Below are 27,140 nucleotides of genomic sequence, written 5' to 3'. Positions count from 1 at the left end.
AGTATGGCGGCGCCCGGTGCGGTCGAGCTGGCGCAGGCCTTGAACCGGCCCCTGAGCTGCCTGCAGGAGTCCGATTGCAGCCGGACCGCACGGCTGCGAGCGCTGGAGGCTATCCGGGCCGAGGTGCAGGAGAGGCCTGTCTCGGACGCCGTGGTGCAGGAGGTTTTCGGGACGCAGCTGGTGCGGCCGCTGGCACGCTGCCTGGTTGGGGACACGGCAGAGCGGTGCCGGGAGCTCGCTCTCCAACTCCTTTGCCATGGGCTTAGCCAGGGAGACCGGCCCGGCGAGGCTCTGCCCGTCGTTCTGCCGGCTCTGGTTCAGCGCCTCTGCCCACCGCAGGGTTTTGAGCCCAGCGAGGAGCTGCGCCTCGGCCTCGTCCAGCTCCTGAGCCTCCTGCTGAAGCGCTGCGGGGTCGCCATGGTCCCCTACCTCACCGAGGTTATCCGCATCCTCCAGACCACCCTTCTCGACCACTATGCCGAGGTCAGGCGCGAAAGTTGCCGGTGCGCCATGGCCTGCGCCCAGGCCATGCCAGGTGGGGCCCAGGGATGTGCGAAGGAGGGGAGCATTGTACTGATGTGAGCCTGCTCTCCTTGAGGGGACAGGGTTTGAGGTAGGGACTGATAGGAAGTTACAGGGATGCAACCAGGAGAAAGAAAGAGTTGAGAAGCTGCACACACCTTCAGAGGTTCCCTTTCCACGTCAGATCCTCAGGATCTGTTGGAGAACTGTAACACAGATGGATGCTGAGCCATTGCATGTAGGGAGGAGAATGTTAGGGGAGTGTGTGTGAGCTAGTGTTCAGCTCTAATATGAAGACAAATCTGCATGCTACTTAAATGCAGTGAGGTTAATCAGGCTGCTGTTGATAGTGTTTCAGAAATCATGTTGCTCAAGATCTGTCACCCACATACAGAAGGGCTCCTCTGACATTTCTGTCTTTCTGCCCTAACAGAGCACTTCCATATGCAATCAGAATCTCTGATAAAACCCCTGATGCAAACAATTTCACACCAGCACTACAGAGTTCGTGTTGATGTAATTCAAGCTACTGGAACAGTGATTCAGTTTGGAAATGGAAAGTCTGTGGATGATGTTCTGTCCCATCTGGCCCAGAGATTATTTGATGAGATTCCTAAGGTGTGCCTTCCTCTTTCCCTCCTTCCCTCCTTTCCTCTCTTCCTCCTTTCCTCCCTCCCTTCCTCCCTTCCTTTTTTTTTTTAACCTAAACATATTTCAAGTCTGTTTCAGGTGGGGTTTTTGGTGCTCCTCTCTCACCTACTTGCCACCCCTCAGTTTTCACTTTTCATTCATTCATTTAAGATACATTGATAAGTCACATACATACTTGTCAGATCATATTCAAAACAAAGGTTGTTGACCTGTTCTGCTGCTGTCTGATTCTGCAGGCTGCTGAAGTTTGCAAGCACCTTTTTATTTTAATGGGTGACTTCCATTCTGTCTTAAAGTCTTCTGTCAGATCTCCCTGGGACTTCTATGGCCTTTTCAGATGCACAGCAAACACTTAAGAGTCTGTTCACATGATGCATTTGAGGCAGCAATTTGTGCGACTTAATCTTAGCTAAAACATGTTAATTTTTGAATGAGTGTATTGATGTTATTTAGCTTGGGCTTCTTTTATAGCAAAAGGAGAACATTGTCTTCTGGAGATGTGCCTGAAAAGCTTCAGATTTCAGAGAAATGTACATTTCTTACATTCTCTTGTCTTTCCCCTCAAAAGCAGCATGCTTTGGTGCTGCACTCCAGACTAAGCCACAGCGAGAACACAAGAGGGAGCATCACCACCCCTTGCATGTTCCTTAAGATGCTTGGTGCGAGCGAGGAAATCTTGGGTTCTTGTCATTTCCTTTGAGACTATTGATGCCCTTGACCAAATATTATGTAGGGAAAGCTAATATTCTTTATTCTTTTTTTTCCCCTTGTATTTCCCTGACATACTTAAAACAGTCTTTTCATATCCATGTAGGTTCGGCATGCTGTAACAGCTGTCATTGGAGAATGGTTGTTGCACCTACGAGACAGATACTCATATTTTCACAAGCTGATCCCCTTGTTACTTGGCAGCTTTTCTGATGAAATTCCTGAAAATGTGTAAGCAGAATGCTTTTTTCCCCCCCTCCTTCTTCTTTGTTTTCTTTCCCCCTGTGTAGCTGTTGTACATGAAAGCATTTCCTCGTTCCCAGATTTATCGCTTGGAGGGAAAAAATGGTTTTGTTTTGATGTTGTTGGTTTGGGGTTTGATTTTTAAACCCAAAATGACAGCACTGTCTTCAGTAGCTTTTGTGATATTGTTCTTTTATGCTATGTTCAAGTAAGTATGAGAGAGATGAAGACAGAAGTAAACATAGGTAGAATTATGTTTTAGATGAAGTGGCCTCTGTCCAGTGAGTGCAAAAGAAGCATCAACTCCCATGTTAATGTGCCTAGGTTAAATGGCAGGAATCCTTCCCATGCTTCCAGCTGAATTTTAGAGTCAAAGATTCCAGAAGTGTTAGTTTTTAAATGACTGACTTTTTTTCTTTTGGGAGCATGATGGTATAAAATTCTTATTTTATGTCTAGAAAACTGGCTTGGACTTACTGGGAAAAGATAGGCTTGCAATGGGAGAAAGAGAATGAAGAAGATCTGAAAGACAAAATGGATTTTAGTGTTTCACCTTTGCATTATCCCAAGGGAGGTAAGTGTTGGAGTGAAAGTGCATTTAACTTCCTGAATAATCACCAAGAGCTGCATTTCAGTAATGACAGCAGAGCAGGATGCCTAATAGTCATTACCAAATGTGGTATTAGTTAACATATAGGACTAGTGCAGATATAGGTAGGTAGGTAGATAGGTAGGTAGGTAGATAGGTAGGTAGGTAGATAGGTAGGTAGATAGATAGATAGGTAGATAGATAGATATCTCACATAGGTGTATGAAATTAATATGTTAAATTCAAAATCTAAAACAATGTTCAGTAACTACATTAAATTTTACCATTCCCCCCCAAAATGCATTTTCAGAGAGACTAAATGAAAGTACCTGTGCTGAAAAAGAGGTAGAGCAGTGATGCAGAACAGCAGAAAGTTATATTAGCCAACACCCAGGTGGGCAATGGTGGCCAGAAGGGAAGGCAGAGTGAAGGAATGTGTGAGCTGAGTCCTTGAATAATGAGAACAAGCACAGTGTTAATGATCCACTGAACTGGCATGGAAGAAAAATTTGCAGGGAAATGATTTCAGACTTCTTTGTGAGACACTGGGATGGTAACTAAAACCTGCCAGTGGACGTGAAGAACGTGGGAACAGAAACAATCATTTCCTTTATGTTACACACTCAGGGGTAGATGGCTTCTTAACACCCTGTGATTTATAGATGGCTTTAAAACGTTATGTTTGTAGTAGCTTCAAGCTTGTTTCCTCTCTCAGGTTCATAAAGTTAATGTTTAAAAATTTGCCTGTGGATGTTGATGAGAGAGAGGGTTTAAATGGGTCATTTATTGATTTCCATACTCATATTTAACAGAACAAAAACTCTTTTGGTGTGAAGGAACAGGTTCATGCTTGGCTTGTGCCTGCACGACAATCATATCATAGAATACCCAGCAGCAAAATCCTTTCCCTGACACTGGGTTCCGGAGTCCTTTCTTCTTTGAAATTACACTTCTTTTTTTTTCTTTCCCCTTCAAAGTTGTTTGACTCAGTAATGCTTGAATGAAAGGGGAAACACTTCATAATGGTGACTGGTTTGACAGAACTGTTTAGCTTTGAAGACAAGCAAGTTGATCTGTTATCCTTTCCTTTTTTTTCTTCCCCCCCTTCCTTATTTTATATATATTGCCTCAGGGCTTTGTAAATGGTAAAGAGTGCTTTTACTTCCACTGATGATGGCAGAAGCATATTTCTTTTTTTGGCAGTCAGGGCATGTTTTTTACCATATATAAGCTGATTGAAGTTGAGTGTCTAAGCCCCAGTCACTTTTCTATGGCCATGACACAGTGAAGGTCATAAAAGGTTTCGTATGCCAATCCTTGAAATAATTGTTACCATTTATGTTGCTAATAGGGTTACCTTGTTCATTTCTCTCTAGGTGTGTGTTGGGAATTGTGTGTGGGTGTCCAGTGTTTGTTTTTTCACTGTTAGAAAGGGACATCTGTCAATTACTTCCTAATTAAATTATATGCCTCAGGAATTTGGGCAACATTCCAGCCCTGCATCTATTTTCTTTTCATGCATCTGACTTGGTAGAGTGATGCAGTCAAGGCTAAAATATGACATATGTACAAACACATGTATGCACACATAAAGAACTTAATTAATTTTAGGCTTGAATCCTGAGTTAATAATGACTTTCCAATAGAATTTCCTGCTGCTTCTCTTTACTTCCATATGATATGTCTTGTTAACAATCAAGGTTTATGTGCAAAAGAGAAGGAAGATGAAAGAATTATTTGCTATTTAATCTTACAGATAGGGAATTTTATCAGAGATACTTGTATACCTTATTTTCAAGTAATAATTTGTGATGTCCTACCACAGACTATATATGGATGAGTTCTTATTATGTGTCCTTCCCCTCTGTCTCCCTTCCACCAACATTTGTTAGGGTTTTTTTAATATAATGGTGTATTTTAACACTTTGTTGCCATTTCTTCTGACATATCTAATGTACTGGAAGATCTTTTTCCAGCTGTGACTTCATAGTGAGTTTTATTTAACTATCTTTATGAAACTTTCAAGCTAATGGACCTGACATATGAGCCTCCACTGTGCTTTGATCTCACAATGACAGATATTGCAGGTCAGAGGAAGAATAGAGCTAGCCCTCATGCCTGGTGTCATCCAACCAGCTTTCCACTGAGCAAAAGCAGTCATTGCCTTAGGATACAGGTGCAGACAGTTTATAGCAGGGAAGTCTTTGACAGGAATAGCTACAGGGATAAATGCCTGCATTTGAACATCTGAAATGAAGGAACTGCCAATAAAGAATTGTCCAAATTCTTGAAACAAAATTCTGCCTCAGGTCGAATAGGATGCCAGCCTGTATTTGCTGTCTCAAGCTGATTCCTTTATTTGACCTTTTGCTATTCATTGTCAGTTTTCATAATCCAAAATGTTATCCTCCACTGGGGAAAAAAAAAAGGCAGCTTGATGCTTGAATTTAATGAATTTCATTCTTTTTTATAGGCATTTCTATAAGCCTTATGCATTCTTTAGACCACTTTTCATGTTAGCAATTGTAGGTACAAGGGCCAAAGTGAGAAAATACCCTGAGAAAAGTCAGTCATTGAGAACTCTGTACCAGAAATCAGAAATGCACTCTCACATTCAGTTCTTCTGACACCTCAGAATGAGTAACATTTCCTTCTCAAAACAGCATGTGAACATTGTGAGTGGCAGTTATGAAGTGGGGGTTCTCAGACAACAGCTTTTCAAATTTTGTTGGTGCAGGCATGTTCAGTGCAGAAATCTTTCTTCTGTTTTGCTTCTTTGTATTTCAGTTTATTGTTGTTTTGGTGTTTTTTTAAATAAGAATGCTATTAAAATTATAAAAGGAATTACCAAGCTGTTGTTTTCCCAAGTGGATAGTGCCTCATAAAATTTAATTTCTCTTTTCCATTCCTGTAAACATTTTCAAACACATAATCTAAATCACCTCATACATGCAAACATTTTTAGAGAGCTGTGTGGAGTTTCAAGTTTGCAAGGCATATTAAAGAAAGGCAGCTCGTGCTGGTAAATTCTGCAGCAGTGGTTGGAATATTTTGTTACAAGCTGAAGCAGACTTCCATAGCTCTTACTTTGGGGCCTTTAAACCTTTCTAGTGATTAGTGTGCTTTGGCTTTTCCTTTGATGGTTCCTTTTCTCTTTGTTTTGTATTTGTTCATTTTCTTCTAGTGACTCGACCAGGACTAGGTTGTCGGGAACTTGTGTCAAGAAACCTCTCCAAAATTCTGCCAGGTCTCTCTCATGATATAACAGACTGGGTTGAAAGCACGAGAGTAAAAGCATCCCAGCTTCTGCATACATTGCTGCTACATGCTGAGGATTACATAACACAACACATGGAGCTGCTGCTTAGGACTTTGTACCAAGCATGCTTGGATGAAGAAAGAGAAGTGGTTAAAAATGTAAGTTTCATCTGTTCAAGCATCTGCTGTACATTGAATAGAATAGAATAGAATAGAATGGAATAGAATAGGAACAGGAATAGAGTAGAGTGGAATGGAATGGAACGGAACGGAATGGAATAGAATGGAATGGAATAGACCAGGCCAGACCAGACCAGGTTGGAAAAGACTGTAGTATGGCCAGCAGGAGCAGGGAGGTCATTCTGCCCCTGTACTCAGCACTGGTTAAGCCACACCTTGAGTACTGTGTCCAGTTTTGGGCCCCTCAGTTTAGGAAAGATGTTGAGTTGCTAGAACGTGTCCAGAGAAGGGCAACAAAGCTGGGGAGGGGTTTGGGGCACAAGCCCTATGAGGAGAGGCTGGGGGAGCTGGGGTTGCTCAGCCTGGAGAAGAGGAGGCTCAGGGGAGACCTTATTGCTGTCTACAGCTAAGACCCTGTCCGTTACAGTTCTGAGTCTACTGCTGAGGGTAAGTCTTACTTTAGGTCACTGGAAGTTGTCCATCTCTGAGGGATCAGGCTCAGGCTTTTATGGAAGTTAAAAACATGTGAACAATATACTTGCTTACTATGTTGAAATAAATAGATTCTTGTCTTTGTGGGTGCAAGTAGTGCAACCAATGTCAGAAAAGCTGATTTCCTAAATCAGGTCTACCTTTAGGTTCCTGCTATGGGTGAACCTGTATAGACTGTGAAATTCATTATTGAAATTATCCTTTTTTTTTAAACCTGCAATTTCTTCTTGTCTTTAGTCTTTCTTAGTACTTGTCTGAGAGAGGCAATTTTTCCTGAATCGTTCTTCCTGTTCCTCCAATTCTTACTCTGTTATCCCCTTCTTGCTATTCCAGCCCTTCCACTAAATCTGCAGCCTCTGGTTATTGAACTAGAGACTTTATTATGCTGAAAGTTATACACTGCATTTCTGTGCATTTCTTTCTCACAGAAGTTTATCTGCTGCTGAGAAGTGCTGCATGCCTTATTATGTGCTTACTGAACACATCAAGAAAGCTTCTTCATGCACATAATCATTACTGTGTGAGTGAAAAAGGCTCACAAGGCAGCTGCTGAAGCGTTTTAAAAGCTGGAATAGCACAAAGAAAAAGCCCCTCATATGCTGCTAGATCTTTGTGTTTTCAGGAAAATCCTGAAGTTATTCCTGTTCTTTTTTTCAGTGTGTGAAAGCAGCAGAATTGATTGGAACATTTGTCAGCCCTAAGGTGTCACTGAAATTAATCACATCGGCCCTTAAGAAGACACCTAAGCCGTCTTGTATCATGGTTCTAACTGCAGTGATTCGAGGTAGCCCAAAAGAAATCTTACAGCCTCATCTGACTGATCTTGGCAACACACTGTCACAAGCTGAGGTCTGTCAACGATCTGAAGAGGTAAGGCTAAGTGGAGAACACACAGCAGACCAAAGTTTTAGTTGGGGAGTTCCCTCAACTTATTTCTTTCCTTCTTCTCCCTAAAATGCTCCCATTCCTGTTCCTCCTTTCCACATCTGCCCCCACCCTGTATCAGGATATAGTTGTGGTTTTGTGTCTGAGACAAAACAGGAGCTTCCCTATCTTCCCTGGGCCATAGTGGAGTCTCCTGTTCAAAATCTCCTATTCCCCAAACCTTGCTAGCAATCCATCCTCTCAGCAGATGTGGGTTCAAGCTTGAGAACTGCTGTAAAGTACTTCAGATAGCAGGAGGAAAGGGAAAAGGCATGAAATGGAGAGAAGCAGCAGAAGTATGTACTGTAGTAACAGAGGACTACCTTGGCTGATCCAGAGACAGAATGTAATCCACGTTTTGTAGTGCTCTATGTTCACAATATGTCAAACATGCACAAGAAGAATTCCTACAATTTTGCCAACAAAGGAAATCCCAGCTTTCAATCCACCAAAAGTTTGTAAGGCCTCTGCTCTTAAGATGACCAAAGAAGGGCCAGTGCTGTGCCTTCAGAAAAGTCTGACTTCATGTCAGATCCAGGCTTCCCTTTAAAACAGTTACTCATGTGTGTAAACCAAATCTAGTGTAATTCTCTTTTTCATCCAGTGTAGGATACATATTTGAAGTTTTTCCCTCATTAGGCTTCTTCCCTAATGGAATATGTACCTGTGATGCAGGAATTAACCTTCAGCTCCATGGAGCCTGTGATGATTAGGAACTGCTGTAACTGGAAGCACTATAATCTGATTGTTCAAATAACAGTTCCCTGGGGTACACCTGCAAAATTGCTGTGAGGTCTTAAGCTTTCCACTTCCAGTTGGCATTAGATACTGTAGACACATTCATCTGCAGCTGAAGAGTTTGGTGGAATTGTTCTAGCCTTTGGTCTTGGCAAACAATCTTTATTTTAACAGCAAATGCTGCATGACACTGTTTAGCTAAGGACTGACCGTGTCCATGAGATTAATAACATTTATAGCTAAACTATTCCTAGACTTGATTTATTTTTTGAAGCAAATCTGTAACAATGGCCCCTTCTGTTTGTTGAATGTAGTTTGACAGCTTCAGGGAATATCTGATGCACTTTATCATAGCAGTTATTGCAAGCTAACCGACAACAATATTGACTTCAATTAGTATCAGCTGAATGAAGATAAGGTGCATTATGTTGCATCAAATGAGGTAAATTGGCTGAGAGAAAAGCAGATGCTCGGGTTTCCTTGCTTTATGTATTTAACCAGTATTGTTCCATTCAAAACAGTCAAGCATGAAATAGTATTTGAAAGAGTTGTAACAAATACATTTTTAGTTAACAAATTGTGCTTCAGAGTGAGAAAATACCATCAGTATGCATTCCAAAATGCTTTGATGCTTTTATTCACAGGGAAGCAATTGTGTGTTTAAAAGCAGAGTCATTTGTTATGTTAACAGGACAAGGTAAATATGAGCAAACAGTGTGGGAGGAGGAGTATGTTGTATTCTATAAAGCATAGAATGTAGGTAATCAAAAGAGCTAGTATGAAATTACTGGTATGTTGCCACTTAGGGGATTATACAGTGCTCAGAGTTTATTATTGCCATTTCCCATATCTCTCCCTTAAAAATAATGCTATATCTTCTACCATAACATAACACATTGATTCTTTTATTGAAATACAGGTGTTTTATATGGAGCAGTTGCTTTATTGTGTGCAAGCATTGATAGAAGTGTGCCAGGAAAACTGCAAAGGAATTAGCTTTCAGCTAATGAAAGTTTTGGTGACAATAATGGCAACACCAAGTTCTCAACACCTCAGAGAAAAGGTAAACTATGAGCTGGTGTAATATTCCAGTCTGTTTCTGATTTTTGCCATTTTAAAGACATTTTGTCTAAACAGAGTAATAATTTTCTGTCTGGATGTTACATTTCAGCCACAGAAATCCTTAACTAAGTGCTCATCCACAAAGACTGGTAGAGTTTGAAATGATTTAGTGTTGCATGACCTTGACTGTACCTGGAGCATGGGAAGCTCATGATTGGATGAGGACTGCCATTGACCCACTTTACTTGAGTGGATAATAGTCACTGGGACATGGTTTTGGTAAAGTCTGGGGACAGGAGGTGTTCAAGAGCTTATCCTTGTTGCTGGATTATGCAAAGGCATGGGCATGCTGCTGGTGCTGGCTGAACTGTTGGTGCTTACTTTTTAGGTGGATGTAAGTCACTGAGTTACTGTTATTGTTAGGCTGTACACAAGTGGCCAGAAAAATGCTCTAAAATTTTCTGTTGAAGATCAATTTACCTATAGATTGAGAGCACTACTAGCCTTTAAAAAAGTGATAAGATCATCGTTTCAAAATCAGTTATTTAATCTTTAGACAAAGATCAGACTGATTTTACAGTAGTTGACCTTTTTACCTCCCCACCAGAACCTGAAGTTTAAATGTTGCAGGAATGCTTTAAAATCAAAGACATCTGTAGATGCCCTGATAATAGATGAGCCTTTTTTTGCTGAACATTATCTCACCCCCTTATTTCCCTCTTTTCTCTTTCTTCCCCAAGCTAAAGCATCAAATAAATCAAGAAACCATCCTCGTGTAGTACAATTGTGACCTATCCAAGTTGTCTCTTTTCAAACGTGCACCTTAAATGCGATGGGCTATTTTACTTCCTTTTCTCTTGCTCCCAGGCATGGTATTCCAAAGGCCTGCATAGCATCAGTATTTATGGCCCCACAGCTGACAGGCTTGCCTGCAAGAAGGGATAGGCTTAGAAAACTTTTCTGAAAGAAGTAAAATAGAACAAAGCTTGAAACAAGCATTGAAAAGAATTTGCAGGTCAAGGAGGTACAGCATGAAGATCTACCTCTTGGGGAGCCAGCACCAGGGTGGGATTTGGGGGAAGTTTGGTTTGGTTTGGTTTAATGGGTTTTTTTGAAAAACAAACAATCTGGCCAAGTGAACTTTGAACAGATGGATCTGGTATGTTTTGCAGTATCTTGTCTGTTTAGCCCTGCAGTGGTCTATAAAGTCAGCAATATCCATTTAAAACCTTCCATAGTCATACTCCTACATAGAAAAAAGTTTTATGGAGAGAAATCCTGATTTTCATACACGGAACAGTTTCTCTCCCAAGATTATTAAAGGTTTAAGATGTCCCTGTAGTTGCAGATTGTTTGTAAAGTTGACAGTGCTTTGGATGAGAATCCTTTTTCTCATTAGACTTTCATTCAGCTAGACAGATAGAAAATCTGGCAATGAGATTCCATAATTGCAGTATTTGTCACAAATACAAATATGGCTTAAATGTCTTATTTTTCTTTTCCCACTGACTATTCTCAAAGTGAGCTGTACAGCTTGCAGAAGGCAAAAGTCCCTGTTAAAATAGCTTAAGACCATACAGAACAAATGTACTGCAGCTCACTTTTCAAGTTAAAATTTGTTGTTCGGAGAGAAATCTGTATTCAGGATCAGAAGATTCTGAGTACAAACATAAAATATTCCAAAATTTGCACTATAGAACTTCAGCTCAGGCTTTACTCTAAGGAGCACAAAGATAGTAGAGAGCACAGCTGACAAGATCTGATTGTGGACACTCAGAGTCTTCCTAGATTTTGGGGCCCTTTGCTTTGTGTTCGTCAGTGTTTCTGGTTGCTTAAGGCTAAGAAAAAAACATCCAGACCACCGGCTGAGCACTTTGGTATCACGATGAGGAGTGTAGTTTACAGCTCCAAATGGAATGGAGCCATATCAGTTGTTGGATCCTGTTAAGCATGTATTGAGCTTTTGTTTTGTTACCAGTGGCCTGTGATATCTTAGCTCTTCTTTTGGCACACGTTGACTATTAGCATGAAAATAAAGCGTCATTGAACTTCGTAACTTTCAAATATAGGGGAGAAAATCACCCTTGCTATTTTCTGACTTTTCTTTCTTCAACTGTGAGACACTTCCTGGTGAGAAGATATGCATCAGTCTGTTGGCATATTTGTTATTCTCTCTTTGTGTTCTAATTGCACTCTTGAAACGACTTGAAGAGATTCTTACAACTCATCTGTCAGTGATGTATTATTTGGTATTTCGTTTGTTCAGTGGGGAAAAAAAGAACATCTTGCAGATTGTGGTGGGATTAATAATGAAAAGCAGTCTCTGTCTTTAAGATTCTGTCATGTAAAATGTTCCAATTAATCTACAGATAAATGAGTATTTTACATGTAAGTTATTCTGAGTTGTTTTGGCTGGCTGGCTGGCAGAATACTTCGAGGAAAGAGAAATCTCTTCTGCTTGAGGCAAGCAAACCTGCTTTAAGAGTAACCTTTGTCCTTAGCAAATCCTGATTTATTTCTTCTTCTTCTTTTTTTTTTTTTCCTAGAAATCTCATTTATTTTCTCCACATCTGGTACTTCCATAATAACATCTTTGTCTGGCAAATGATTAGTCTATAAAATTCTAAAGGTCCTAGACATGTTTCAGCTAACTTGTGCGGTTGAGTTCAGCTTAAAAATATGACTACAATTTGTAGCTCGACTGAACCACTTAGAGTCAAATGATGTCACTCCTAGGGCTGCACTACGTCTTTCCAGTCAAGAACTGGCCATGCTGTCGACACATGTTATTTCTCAGTGGGTTTCTAGCAGTGTCTTGCTCCCCATTTTTGATTCACTCTCCATTGAAATCACCAAGACTGTAGCTACTGCTTCCAGCACGCTTTTAATCTCTTCCTTGTAGAAGTTTTGTGCCTCTGGTAGGAGTCTTCAGGAAATGTAAAAGCAAATTTTCCTTGGCTCTGAAATACATCTGCTACAAGTGATTAAGGAAATTCATGTGCTTCATTGCCAAGCATGATCATGTCTGGAATTCATTTAGTAGTTCTTTTTACATGTTTTATTTGTATGTGTTTTATTTGTACACATTTTATTTGTACATGTTTTATTTGCCTGTCTCATGGAATAGTCTAAATGTGACGATGAAGACTGGATCTCAAATATAACAGTGGATTTTGCACTGCAGGAGTGCAAGAGGAGTTGAGAATTTCTAAATGAACCTGCCCAGCTACTGTAAAGAGAGAGCAGCTTGCACAATGAAAATTGGAGGGGAGTGAAAAAAAAATTGAAGAGGGAGAGGGAAAACACCATGTCTTGGAGGTTGTAGACAGGTCTCCCAGGCAATCAGCACCAGAACAAGAGGACACAGTCTCAAGCTGCACCAGGGGAGGTTTAGACTGGAAGTTAGGAAGAAATTCTTCATAGAAAGAGTGATTGCCCACTGGAATGGGCTCCCTGGGGAGGTAGTGGAGTCACCATCAATGGAGGTGTTTAGGAGACTTGATGGGGTGCTTGGTGCCATGGTTTAGCTGATTAGATGGTGTTGGAGGATAGGTTGGACTCCATGATCTTGAAGGTCTCTTCCAACCTGGTGTGGTCTGGTCTGGTCTGGTCTATTCTATTCTATTCTATTCTATTCTATTCTACTCTATTCTCTGAGCTGCAACAGCAATAGCTATTGGAAGCTGCCATAGCCTGCCAAATGGGATTGTGAGAAATTCCCTCTACATTAACGTTTTAAAGCGTTCTGAAATTGAGGAGAAAAGTCACATAGGTTTTCACACGGAGGGGAGATGCTTTCATTTTGCTGTTATGTTGCCATGTTCCTTACAATTTCATTTTAAAATCAGGGGAAATGTTTCTCTTTAAATAAAAGGTAATGGCTGTAGTATAGGCAGATGTTAAATACCAGCCTTGATTGTCCAGGTAGAGACTATGGAAACTTTGTGTCCCTTCTGGTATGAGTTAGGAAAGTTTGGGGTTTTTTTCCTTTTGTTTTTTTAACATTGCTTCAGTTAAGATAAATCATCCTTTCTTTGCTTTAACAGGTAGAGGAAACAATGTCTTCATTAGCTGAAGTGCAGCAATTGGATAGTTTTCTTTATCTCTACAAGCAGCATATGGTTCAGCTTATGGAGTGGGTTTCAGTGTCGTGTGATGATTGGACATGCTACTCCCCAGAAGTATTACAGTTTGATGTCATCGCAACTCATTCAGGTACAACTTACTAGTAGTTCCTAAAACAAAGAAAATAATCCTCTCCATAGGCTGCAGACACATTGTGTTTTACACAGAATCACTGGCTGGACGTGGCTCTGAGCAACCCAATCCAGGGTGAGGGGTCCCTGCCCATGGCAGAGGGGATTGGAACTAGATGATCCTCGAGGTCCTTTCCAACCCTAACAATTCTATGATTCTATGATCACGCATAGAATGGTCAAGGTTGGAAGGGACCTCCAAAGGTCATCTAGTCCAGCCCCCAATTTTACAATGAATAGAGTAATATGTAGAAACTTCACAAGATAATGATAGAACCAAACCCAAAAATGTGGCAGCATCTTAAATTCTAAAAGATTCATTGGCATTCTAAAAGCACTTGCCTAAAAGTATGCTTTCAGGTGAGTGAAATATGCCAGGATCATGGAGAAATGAACTGATAGAACTTTTCTGTCCAAAAATAGGTCTTTTTTTCCAATCTGTTCCCTAATCTTGTAAAATGTACTATAGTTTTGTGCAAATGTTTCCTCACTTCTACACATGCTACATACAGATTGATGAAATGCTTTGGCATACGTTTCACCTAGCTTCAGATCTGCATGGTGAATGTTCCTCTGACACAGCTCTCCAGATTGTATCTACAGGCAGGCGATGTAGTGATGGCCAGATCTTTCACCTAGGCACCCATTTTAAGATGATTAAAATGGAAATTACTGGACCCAGGCTCTTAGTGATGTTCAGTGATAGGACAAGGGCAATGGGTGCAAGCTGATGCAGAGGAGGTTCAGCATAAACTTTTTCATTGTAAGGGCGACAGAGTCCTGGAACAGGCTGCCCAGAGAGGTTGTGGAGTCTCCTTCTCTGGAGACATTCAAAATCTGCCTGGATGTGTTCCTGTGTGACCTGCTCTAGGTGTTCCTGCTCTGGTAAGGCAGTTGGACTAGATGATCTTTCAAGGTCCCTTCCAACCCTTAATATTCTGTGATTCAGTTTTTACTTTCTGTTCATTAAAAAGGGACATAGACAACCACTTCAGATGAGGTTTTATTACTGCAACAGCAGCTAGTTAAAAGTGGACAGGTGTGTTTTAAGGGATTGTATCTTCCACAGTTAATGTTGAATCTCACAAAAAGCCTCAGCAAACCTTGGTGAAGCAGGCACTTGCTGGGTTGTGCAGCAACCAGCATATGTACTTTTTTAGCCCCTCCTTTCCTTATTCTCATCTGTGGAAAAAACCAGAAGTTTTTTTCAGTGCAAGATCTGAGAGACCAACTTTTCTGTATATTTGCACTCCCATTTCCATGACTGAGGGACTTCTAGACAGTTGTCTCTGTTTTCCTTAATGCTAAATAAATCATCAAATGTCTGGGCAAACTTTTTGGCTTGCACCCAACACTGGTAATATGCTATTGTCTGTGTTTTCTGTCTGACACAGCAGCTCCTACAGCTATTTTTCCCTTTTCTTTTTTTCCCTCTTTCTTTCTTTTCATTCCCACACATAATGTTGGTTTTAATCAACTTAACTGCTTTTACTCATTTCAAATTTCTCAGTTCTTACTGTTTTTTCAGGAATGTGTGCTTAAAATGTAATAGGTTGGGGTTTTTTTTCCTGTCTGTTATCAGTTTCAATTGTTTGTTTTGTATCTGTTGGATTGGCTGTTACCAGTTTGATGTCACAGTAGTATCTTTTAAATGTCTCAGAACTCACATGGTGCAGTGTGTTTTGAACAAATGCTGAAATGCTGTGAAAAGAAAGACCTGTTTGTTGGCACAGAAGTGTAACAAACTGCAGTTCAACACCCTGTGTTGCTTCAGTCTAGACGGTGAAGATTTGGAGGGGGTTTGTTAGCATTTCAAACGTTCAGTTTCCAAATATTGGAGTGCTTCAATCTCTCCCCTTCCATGGATGAAGAATATTCTTGTCATCAGAAATGTCAGTGTTGTGTCTCCTCCTGGGAGGATTTCCTGAGTGACTGGAGTTGAACAGAATGTGCATCACAAGGATGCAAAACTGAAGAAGGTGCTGGAGAAGAGTAGTTTATTGCAAGCAGTTTACAGCATGAAGCTTGCAGTTTAAAGCATGTTTGTAGTCTGTGTGTATTCTTTTTCTTTAAAGCCACAAGGAAGATAATCATTATCAAGGGAAAAGGCATAAACTTCCTTTTGTTTGGGGAAAATAATTTCTTTAGATGTTGGAATAACAGCTGCAGGGGCTTTTTTTTATTTGTTTTTATTATTATTATTACTGTTTAGTGGTAAAAACTGAATTCATCACAGTGTGAGTGGTAAAAACTGAACTCATCACAGTATGTGAAAATGTTAAACTAGAGAATGAATTTGCAAAACATTTTCATTTCAAGTAGCTTCTAAAATGAATATTTTCAATTGTCTTGTAAAATCCAAATAAGCATTATGTGAACACAGAGACAGAATATTGCTGCAGTAATTCTATTATCCACATTTTGAGGCTGACCCTTTCAAGCATGCCTCTGGGAGTCATAAACATCTTCCCTTGAATGCTGCATGTGGAAAAACTTGAAAGAAGAAAAAAGCACAGTTAATGCTGCTGTTTGGAGTGGTGTCAGAGTCACACCAGATTCAGTAGGATTTTTCATTAAGTTCAGTGAAACCAGAACTTTGTGCCTGGCTTCCAGCTTTCAGAGCTAAGTAAGACAACAGCATTAATCCCCCCCATCAAATGCCACTAGTGTACAGTCCCAGCCACTAGCAGATGTCATTGATAGGTCCTCACTGTATAATGCAATGTAGTACAGCAATATCAAGCTGGCCAAAGTAGATGTGGGGTGAACCAGTCTTCAGGGAGCACCATGCTGCCGTGGCTAAGGCTGTGGGTGCTGGCTGCTTCAGGCCTTGGAGACTTAGCTTGGGTATTCATGCACCGCCTAATATGATGTAGCATGGATACACCAACAGCTGCCATGCAAGAGTGGAAAGTTCAGCACTATTTTAATACCAGGCATATTACTAATTTTATTGGACTCCCATTAAACATCTAAACAGAACTCTTAGTGCTTACTGTCTTGCATGTTTATTTCCTAGGTCCTGTCATAGGTGAAGCTCTAAAGAACTTCATTCTCGTTCTTAAGACGTGTCTTCAACCCAACAAAGATCCCCAGCTGCGGTTAAAACTTTTTACTGTTTTATCCCAGTTGCTCCAGAAAGCAAGTGAAACTGTCAATTCTCAGGGGTAAGTAGAGTCCTAATTCCACACAGCTGTTTGAGCACTACAGTGGCATTAAAAAGTAATGACCATGATAGTTATTTAACCCCTATAATTGTGTCCATGTTAGCATGCCTGGAAGAAGAGAGACTTTCCCACCATCTTCAGCAGTGTGTTTTTCTTGCTGTATTTGCTTCTAACAATGCTTGGAAGGGTGGAGTGCAGTAATGAAAAAAATATAAATTATAACATGAAGTCTGGACTTCCTCCACTGTAGCCTTCCTACCTCTGCCACTGGGAGAATGAGAATGCATGTCATGCAAATATGTTTGCAAAAAAATGAAGAGGATGCTTGTTTGAAGGCTGAAATGGGGATTCTTAGGAAAGAAATATGATGGGAAGGCTAGTTGGCTTTTGTTTGTTTGTTCTTTTTGTCCCACCCAACTCCTAAATCCTTAAAGTTTGCCTGTAGTCATTGTAAGAAAACAATAAAACACCTCAAAAACTGAGCATTTGAAATTGCCCATGATATAGCATGGTGTTTAGAAAGCATTAAACTAAATGTTTGATAAGGAATTATTATTCTCAGTGACTGAATATAGAGCTCTCCCCTTGCTTGGCACTATTAATGCATTGCAAGTACAATCTAACTTAGAGTGATGATAAAACTCCTCCATTTATAGCAATGCCAACAGTGAGGATTTATTTTTTGTCATTGATTTAGCTTTCCTAATAGTGCAAAGACTTCTGCAAAGTTGCCCTGAATCCATAAACTGTATCTGCTTTGCTTTTGCCAGTGTCTAATGCATTTAGTATGTAAATGTATTCTGAGTCATATTTTTTTCCTTTTTAACTATTTCCCCCCCACCCCCCCAAAAAGTCACAGGAAGCATTCTTCCTTTCAAATTGAAAGTACTTTTGGCAAATTATCAGTATGGGGAAAGAAAATAAAAGAGTATGTTTCAAAGTAATATTCTCAGTGGCAATAGCCACACACAACACCACAAGCATCAGTGATGGAAGTTGTTTCATTCAAGGCAATATGAGTGGATGGCCTTAGATACACATGCAATGAGGCTAATAGACCTGCTTGTATGAAGAATGACTTAGTGGCCCAGACTAACTCATAGTGAGGCTCTCTGGCCTGAGAACAAGAGCAATGCAATGAATTTTACCAGCAGGTCTGTCTTCAGAAAGTGAAAAGCAGTAGAGGAGGCTAAATGACTACTGTGCCCAGTTCTGGGCCCCTCAATTTAAGAAGGACATTGAGACTCTTGAACATGTCCAGAGAAGGGCAACAAGGCTGGGGAGAGGCCTCAAGCTCAAGCCCTACGAGGAGAGGCTGGGGGAGCTGGGGTTGTTTAGCCTGGAGAAGAGGAGGCTCAGGGGAGACCTTCTTGCTGTCTACAACTACCTGAAGGGAGGTTGTAGCCAGGTGGGGGTTGGTCTCTTCTCCCAGGCAACCAGCACCAGAACAAGAGGACACAGTCTCAAGCTGTGCCAGCAGAAGTTTAGGCTTGAGGTGAGGAGAAAGTTCTTCACTGAGAGAGTTGTTAGCCATTGGAATGGGCTGCCCAGGGAGGTGGTGGAGTCCCCATCCCTGGAGGTGTTCAAGAGGGGATTGGACGTGGTACTTGGTGCCATGGTCTAGTAGTCATGAGGTCTTGGGTGAGAGGTTGGACTTGATCTTTGAGGTCTTTTCCAACCTTGTTGATTCTATGATTCTATAACCCTTTGAAGTCTTGATCCTACTTACCACAGCAAATGCTTTAATGTAGGAGGTAATACACAAAGTTTTTGTGTTTCAATAGTTGTTTACACCACATTTTGGGAGGTTTTGATTTGTAAAAGCAAATCCCATTTTGTTTCAAATTACCTGGAATTAGGAAGTAAAGTTTGGAAAACAAAACAACAAAACCAGAAATATAACATGGGGGGGGGAAAAACAAACCACAACAATTCACAAACATGAAGCCAAATGCAGCAGTGCCATAAAGGCAGAAAAGCAGCCAACCCAGAACAAAAATGTATAAAAAGTAATTAACATGGAATGAAAGCTTAAGAATGTAAGTCCATAAAGCAAGGGTAAGCAATTTCAGTGTAAAGCCAAGCTCTGCTTTTTATATGTGGATAAGATCTGGGTGTTACTGCATGCACAGATCCCATTTTAGCATGAAGTTTCACCTCTGTAAATAAAAATAGCACACACAGAGGGTATGTTCTTTCATGGAAATTAGTTTTAGAATAAGGTTACAGAGATTTACAACAGCAAAGTCTGCACATGGAAAGAGGGAGGATTTAATTGCATCAGCAACAGCAAAAAAATACATCTTAATTGTAATGAGAGACAGTGTAGTGAAGTTCTGGTTACACAAGTGCTTTCACTGCTGGCAGTAATTTGTTTAGCTCTTTAAACACATTCTAACAGTTTAGATAGGAAGGCTTTTCAGTTATTATGCCAAATGGAGTTGTGTGGTCATCTAATTTTGAGTCTGACATGATTGAGTCAGATAATTGCCAGATACTGCTTTACTGACTCTATTTCAAGGCACTAGAACAAATATTCTCACAAATAGCATAGCATTATGGTTAACATAATGCTGATGGAATTTACCTTCATGCTTTGACAGATTGGTTTTTCTTTGTGGTTTAATAGAAGGCTTTATTACAAACAGGCAGCTACTGATCAGACAGCACAGTAGCACAGATAGCACAAAGCTTTTTTTAGCTTTGGAGCTGAAAGGAAATTTGGAATGATGGGGATCATTAGTTGTGGGTTTTTTTCTGACAATTTTTTGATTAGAAAATTATTAATTCTCAAAAATGTGTTTGAAATAATAAGTCTAAAGGGCTTGGGAAAATGTAGATGTGTCTAATGGAAAGGCAGCTTTCTCGTTGTTACTGAATCTTAAGTGCCATCTGCTGGACGTGCAGCAAGGATGGATCTCTGACTTTCTCAGACACTGAGTGCTGCCTTAGCTAAGAGGCTAAGCAGCAGCCAGGTGTGTCTTTTTCATCACATTGGGAATAGAGGTTTTCAGTTCTCTCTGTGTGCAGCAGGAAATTGAGGCCAGGCAGGCCAGCTGGTTGTACTGCAGTCAGATTACACCCGGATGGAAGGATCTAACTGCAGTGGGTAGTTACAGAAAAGAAGTAGACACAATCACATTTCTGATTACACTGATACAATAGTAGTGTTTTTTATTGCTGGATGATTCTGTCTTGCTGTTGTGGGGATTTTTAGAAAGTACTTAGTGCTGGTTGGTTGTTGTTAACATCTACCCATTCCTCCTGTGGCTTGGCACAATCTCTGTAAGAGCAATTTACTCATCTGGGAAATGTAGAACTCTTGGAAGAGTTAACAACAGCTTCTTTCCTTTCTGGCAAGCACCGGGGTGATGATGTGCTGTTTTGCACTCAGGTGGCCACAGTCCAGGTCTGTGGGAAGTTTAAATAGAGTGGGGCACAAGTCAAGGTAGACTGAGCCTGGTATTTGTCAGTCTGTTTTGCATGCTGCCAGCTGCTCTTTAAGAGGCACAGAGAATAGCCTGAGTCTTAGTTATGTAGTCACAGCTAGGCACACAGGTCTCTTTCCAGCAAAGTCTTTCTTAACCTGTGTCTTTTTCTCTTCATTGAAAATTGATTGAGCTGGAATTAAATGGGTGTGAGGGAATACTGCCTACTTTAAGCATTACTATATCCCTTTCAGTAGAGGAGGAGGAAGCATCAGCAAAAATATAACAGATTTGTGTATTTGTAAGGAAAACAAATTAGTACTGGGACTGGCACCATCAGAAAATCCTACAGACCTCTCATCTCTGAGGGAGGTGAGTTTATGAGCCAAGGGAAATCTGAAGTATCCTGTGTAGACTGCGGCAGTACCAGCAGCTCAGGTCTCATCAATAGCATTCATACTTTGCACATTATAAATACTTTTCACTGGACAGTCTCAAAGGGCCTTACAAATATTAATGAATCCTCACAGCATTCATTTGGGGTGTTATCTCCACTTCACAGATGGAGAACATGAGACAGAGGGAAGGTAAGTAGTTTACCAAGATAACACAGTGAGTCATGGGCATCGTCTGAAGTGGGAGAAAGTCTAGCCTCCCCTTTCCATGAATGTTAGGTATTTGTTTAAATACTATCTAGAAAAATTAAGTTATGAAAAGCTTATCACATACATTATAATCACATTGGCTTGTAAGGTTTTATTTAGTTTCTTACAGAGGGTTCCTCCCCCCCCTTTTTTTTTTGCCTATATTTCTATAACAGAAAATTCTCTTTTACGTGCTGTCAATCTCTTTATCACTTTCTCATGAACCTTTATTTTGCTTTCTTATTTTTGCCTTCAGGCTGTTCCCTAGCTACCTTGAGACTGTGATAAAAGACATTCTGGCTCCTAATCTGCAGTGGCATGCTGGAAGAACAGCAGCTGCCATCCGCAGTACAGCTGTATCGTGCCTTTGGGCTCTTGTTCACTGTGAAATGCTTTCACCAGAAGAGGTAAATTCTCTTTCTTGTCAAATGTACTTTGAAATCTTAGGCAGAAAGACAAAATAAATGCAAGGAGAAAAAAAGAATCAATCCTTATGCTAAGTAGTGCTTTCAGATGGACATACAATTTTCATAATAAAATTCATTCATTGTAATTGAGTATTAATGTTTGAAGCAATTAGTACAGGAAGGACAATGATATCCTGATAAGAGACTTAAAGCCAGCAGTATCGTGAGCTGGGATACTCATCATCACTGGATCCTGTAGAACTTGGTTGTAGCATAAGGTCAGTTCTGTAGCACAAAATACTAACCACCATTAGCACAACAACTTGGGTGCTGGGCATGTTTAGATCCCTAGCCAGTGCCTGTGCAGCAGCCCTGGAGCTAGCCAGGGTGTGCAAAGTTATCTGGTTGCCTTGGAGCCCACAGGTCCATTTAGGGAAAGAAAAGAGTCTAAATGATTCCTGGAAAGGGCAGGAAGACTTGAGATGGAACTTGAAGGGTATCTGCTTGAAGAAGAGAGCATTCAAGCAATGTTCCCCACCATGGTAATTAAGGATTAATTGAATCTCAGAAGTTTGTTGAAGCTTCTTTATTAATAAAAATAGCTTCTGGAAATGATGCACTGGGGTTGCTTAGCCAGAAGAAGAGGAGGCTCAGGGGAGACCTTATTGCTCTCTACAACTACCTAAAGGGAGGTTGTAGATAGACGAAGGCTGGTCTCTTCTCCCAAGCAACCAGCACCAGAACAAGAGGACACAGTCTCAAGCTGCACCAGGGGAGGTTTAGGCTGGATGTTAGAAAGAAATTCTTCATAGAGAGAGTGATTGGCCATTGGAATGTGCTGCCTGGGGAGGTGGTGGAGTCACCATCATTGGAGGTGTTCAGGAGGAGACTGGATGGGGTGCTTGGTGCCATGGTTTAGTTGATTAGGTGGTGTTGGATGATGGGTTGGACGCAATGATCTTGAAGGTCTCTTCCAACCTGTTTTATTCTATTCTAGTCTAGTCTAGTGTAGTCTAGTCTATATGGGCATGTTTAAAAAAATAATTAAATTGTTATTGGATGTTCATAGTCTGTATAACAGACCTTAATAGAGCAAAGTGCATAAACACATGGAACTGGTTGAATTCACATATATGAAAACACTTCTGTCAGTGACTATTGTTCCAGTTAAAGAGTTCTTCTGAATCAGTGCCTTAATGCCTTTTTTTTTTTGCTTTAATATATATATTCAAAATGTACATAGGAAAGTCAAATTATGGAACTGGCTGAATCATTGTATTACAACAGTCTTGACTCACAAGCTTCCTTTTAGAATAAGAGCGCCATCTACCGGTCCCTACAACCAATTCTCATCTCCTTTTACTTAAAAGGCTTGCCAACAGTTTTTTAAAAATAACAAGGTAACTAAGTTTAAAGCTTTTGCAAGTTACATAAAACTCATCTGCATATACACTGAGCATTCATGGACAGGATGATTGACTGCTGGATTCTCATTTCCCAGGCTCGCTTGGAGGCAGAAGCAGAGCTGTGTAACTTCCTGGATTTTCAGGTTAACTTTTGTAGCTGACTTTTTCTTTTTAAACTAAGCAAACCAGCATTGGTCAGACCTAATGGTGATGTAACCAATGAGCATATGGGTTTAGAGTGACTGAAAAAGGCTTTTGTTCTTCTATATTTTTCCCTCTTAATTGTAGATCTTAAAAATCAAAGATGGGCTAATGCCCCAAATTATTGCTGCCTTGGATGAAGACTCTAAACTTACTCGCCTGATGGCCTGTCGTATTGTTGGTGTGGTTTGTAAAGTCTGTGGGAGGCAGTTTGATGAAGATAAATTTACCAACACTTACACAGGTAACTGTAAAAGTTTAATTTGTGTGTTTGCATTTTCTCCTCTTTTTTGTTTGTTTGCTTTCTGTTTGTTGAATCAAAATCTCCATGTTGAAGAAATGCAGTTGCTGGTTTTCCCTGAAGTATCGTAGTTGATTTAGCTTTTAAGCATGAAAAGAATCGTGCTGGAGCAGTAGTCAGACTCACTGCCTAGCTTTATGATTCTCTCTGGAGATTGTCCACTTCCCCTGCAATTTGACTGCAGCTGGTGGACTAGGGAATGACAGAAACTGCTATGTCAGTATAGCATCTGGCTTTAATCCCATGTAAGGAGCAAAAAGCCCTTCAGAAGTCTGAGGTGCAAATAGGGGCAGATTTTATGTAGACTCAATTTCTTGCCCATTCTAATTTCACTCCCATGCTCCTACTGTAATGCTATTTCTGTGTTCCCTTATCTGATATTTTAACTATGCAGGTAGTTCTCCCCCAGAGTGATTGGAGAAAGTAAAGTGCTGCACAGAGTCATGCCATTAGCAGCATTTTTGTGTGTAAGAGGCAATTTCATGTCTTCATTCTGCGAAGACTAAAACATGGTCTTAAACTGGTTAGAGCACTTAAAGTGTACAAAGCACACATGCACATTTTAGAAAATCAAGATGTTAAACCCTTGAGTAGGTGGTGTTGAGTGTGATTCCAACAGCACTTGCTTCTTGCCAGGCCTTTCTGTAGTAGCCTTTTAACTGCATTATTTCATGTCATTGAAGTGTCGTATTTCAGGCAAGTCAACGACCTTTGGACGTGCCCCAGCAGAACCGAGCAGTATTCACAACGTCGTTACGCCTTAGACCACTAGATGGAACTTTACTCAATACTACGGGTCTGGGCAAGGCTTGCCAGTATTTCATCTGCACTGCTTTCCTAGTTTAGACCATGTGAAACACTGCTCTAACTATAGTGAAAGCAGAACAGTAATGTGTTATATAAATGGAAGTCGCATTGTTCTCCTTGCTGTGTTTCAGAGTGCCAAGAGCAAACCATTTCATTGTACCATAAATAGACCTGAATAGGTAGTGGATTGGGTTTTCAATTAAAAAAAAAAAGGGAGAAGAAAAGGGGGAAGAAGAAAACCCTAGCCTAAGAGTGCTGTACTGCTTCTTAGGGTGGTTGTTTAAATGCTGAGCAATGAATCTGGACAAGAACAGTCTATGCTTTGTAGCAGGATTTGTGTTCTCAGGGAGATAAACAAATGAATCGGACTTTCCCTAACTCAGCATCTTAATGACTGATACTTTTTCTTATATAGCACAGTAGAAATCTAACAACAAACATTTTCATTTTAGAGGAACACTTTGACAATTGTCTGTTCATGTATATTTTTGCATCTTGCATATTCACATAGTCTGCACTGTAGTAATGCTTGATAGAAATGCTGTGCTTTATAGAGCACAGAAGTGGCTGAACTCTGTAATTCTGCAATGCTTTTACAGACATTCTAAGTTCCTTGTTAGAGTGATAGAGAATGATCAATTACTCTAAGTTGCTAATCTTAATAATAATGTTCCTAATCTAATTAATAGACATTTGTAGTACCTTGTTAAAGTGATAATGTTCAACTTAGATAAGTTCCTAATCTTAATAATAATAATGTTCCTAATCTAATTAATAGACAGTCATAGTACCTTGTTAGAGTGATAGAGAATGGTGAACTAATCTACGTTCCTCCTTCTTTACTGTAAGGGTCACAGAGCACTGGGACAGGGTCCCCAGAGAGGTTGTGGAGTCTTCTCCTCTGGAGACTTTCAAGATCTCTCTGAATGCATTCCTGTGTGACCTGCACTAGATTCTACAGTCCTGATGTGGCAGGGGGTTGGACTCGAAGATCTCCAGAGGTCCCTTCCAACTCCTAACATCCTGTGACCCTATGTAAACAATTTTGTACATTTCTGTTAGTGTTTTTGAGAATGGAATTAACCAGGTTGGAAAAGACCTTTGAGATCATCAAGTCCAACCTATCATCCAACACTACCTAATTAACTAAACCATGGCACCAAGCACCCCATCCAGTCTCTTCCTAAACACCTCCAGTGATGGTGACTTCACCACCTCCCTGGGCAGCACATTCCAATGGCCAATCACCCTTTCTATGAAGAACTTCTTCCTAACATCTCGGCTAAACCTCCCCTGGCACATCTTGAGACTGTGTACTCTTGTTCTGGTGCTGGTTGCCTGGGAGAAGAGACCAGCCCCCACCTGTCTACAACCTCCCTTCAGGTAGTTGTAGAGAGCAATAAGGTCTGCCCTGAGCCTCCTCTTCTCCAATGTAACAAGCCGGCTACAATGCACTGTATGCTTTTAGGAACAGCGTTCTACTTGTATTCACAACGTTCAGAAGACAGAAATGTGTCACAAATGCAACAATGATTTCAGTGATGACAAAATTCATCTTGTATTCTCAAGTGCAAAAGATAACTCTGCTCTGTGGTTATGTGTGTGCTCCTTTCCAGAAGTTCTAAAGCGTCTGGATGATGCTTCGTGTGATGTACGCCTGGCAGCTGCTCACACATTAACTAATTGGTTTAAGGCCTTAAAGGACAGCGATGTGAAATCTGCAATGGAAAATCATGCCGAGTTTCTGTACCAAGAACTGTTGGTGCATCTTGATGACCCAGATCAAAATACCCAAAATGCAGTCCTAGGTAAGGCTTTCAGTCATGTATTTTTGACTATGCTTTTTAAATTGTGTTTTCAAGTGTTGTAAGACAGCAGAGGCCTAACAGGCCAGAAGCTTTCCTTTGGGTTTCAGTGAGTATGAGCTCAGACCTTCTGTATGCAGAATGAAATATTTTTATCTAGCATTCACCAGAGGGGGAATGTCAGTGTACCTGGTGGAGCAGAAGACTTTCTAGATGGCGCATGGACACAAACAGTGGCAGGATGTGACCATCTCTTAGATTGCTTGATAGATTCTTTGGAATTTATCAGCGTATTGGATCTCAGCAAATGAGGGGGGAAATCAGGTTGTCATGACTGAGCAACAGGTTAGGTTTTGCCTACTTTGAGGAAACATACACAGAGAAATGCAGAGGGGCTAATGATTTATAAACCGTGTTTTTGTTTTACAGAAGTTTTGAAGGAAGGAAGTGGTTTATATCCAGAACTGCTTGTGAGAGAAATTGAAGGGGTTGTACATAAGCATCGAACGCCAGCCTACTGTAATCAGCTGCTACATCACATTCAGTCAGCCAGAGAATCAGCTTTATGAATGGATACTGAAGTTCATCTTAGTGAACTGTAAGGGAAATCTGTATGATATGGATTACTCTCCTATTTTTATTTGCTTAAGAAAGACTGAGCAATAAATAGAGGGTGGTTTTTTCCCTTTGTCTGTTGACTGTTAGTTCATTTAAAAGTCAAATTGGTACAGTTCTCTGTTCTTTGCTGTTTGAACAGTTCTTTGTATTTGCTAGCAATAAAACAATGTTTTAATTCACTTTGCTTTGGAGGTTTTTCCAGTACAGGGTTTAAAGCAGGAATGTTTTTTCAGGGATTGGACAACATTTATCATCGATAAAGGTAATTTATTTAACAAAGTCGTAGTCTAATGTTAGAGTTAATATAATTCAGCAAGGACTTGGTCTTTCAAGGAGCATTTCAAACTCTGGATAATATTCACACTTTGCAGAGTCAGTTATTAGGCAAAAAAAAAAAAATACAGCCAAACTTGTCTTGCATAATGCAGCAAAAGTTTTATAATGTTTTGAGTACCTGTAATTATTATGCTGCTATAATAGGGACACATTCTGAGTAGGTGTCACTAAGGAACAGTTTTTATTGTCATTGTATCACATTTCATGAGTGAGAACAAAGCTAACCTTTTATAAAATTAGGGTTTATTATACACAGGAGGAAATGTGCTGTTTTGTCATTTAGATTAACAGCATTGATATTTTGGTATGAAATATAACACATCTTCAGGTTTTGTGTTTACACCACTGTGCCTTGGCAAAGCAAGCAACATTTGTTTGTGTAGCACATTGAAATGAA

The 27,140-nt window shown here is 40.4% G+C and overlaps 1 protein-coding gene across 1 annotated transcript; it reads left to right on the top strand.

Moving 5' to 3' along the window:
• DNAAF5 (dynein axonemal assembly factor 5) lies at nucleotides 1-27,140 on the top strand. Its single transcript, XM_009908777.2, has 13 exons — nucleotides 1-535; nucleotides 956-1,140; nucleotides 1,988-2,112; nucleotides 2,583-2,698; nucleotides 5,898-6,130; nucleotides 7,301-7,513; nucleotides 9,225-9,368; nucleotides 13,414-13,582; nucleotides 16,643-16,790; nucleotides 21,119-21,269; nucleotides 22,964-23,120; nucleotides 25,601-25,792; nucleotides 26,219-27,140. Exons 1-13 carry the CDS (start codon nucleotides 4-6, stop codon nucleotides 26,356-26,358), a joined length of 2,505 nt encoding a protein of 834 aa, XP_009907079.2. The 5' UTR covers nucleotides 1-3; the 3' UTR covers nucleotides 26,359-27,140.

This window comes from Dryobates pubescens, chromosome 4, assembly GCF_014839835.1.
Source record: "Dryobates pubescens isolate bDryPub1 chromosome 4, bDryPub1.pri, whole genome shotgun sequence".
Classification (NCBI taxonomy): Eukaryota; Metazoa; Chordata; class Aves; order Piciformes; family Picidae; genus Dryobates; species Dryobates pubescens.
Note: the sequence above shows the minus strand (reverse complement) of the source record. Positions and strands in the feature narration are given on the sequence as shown.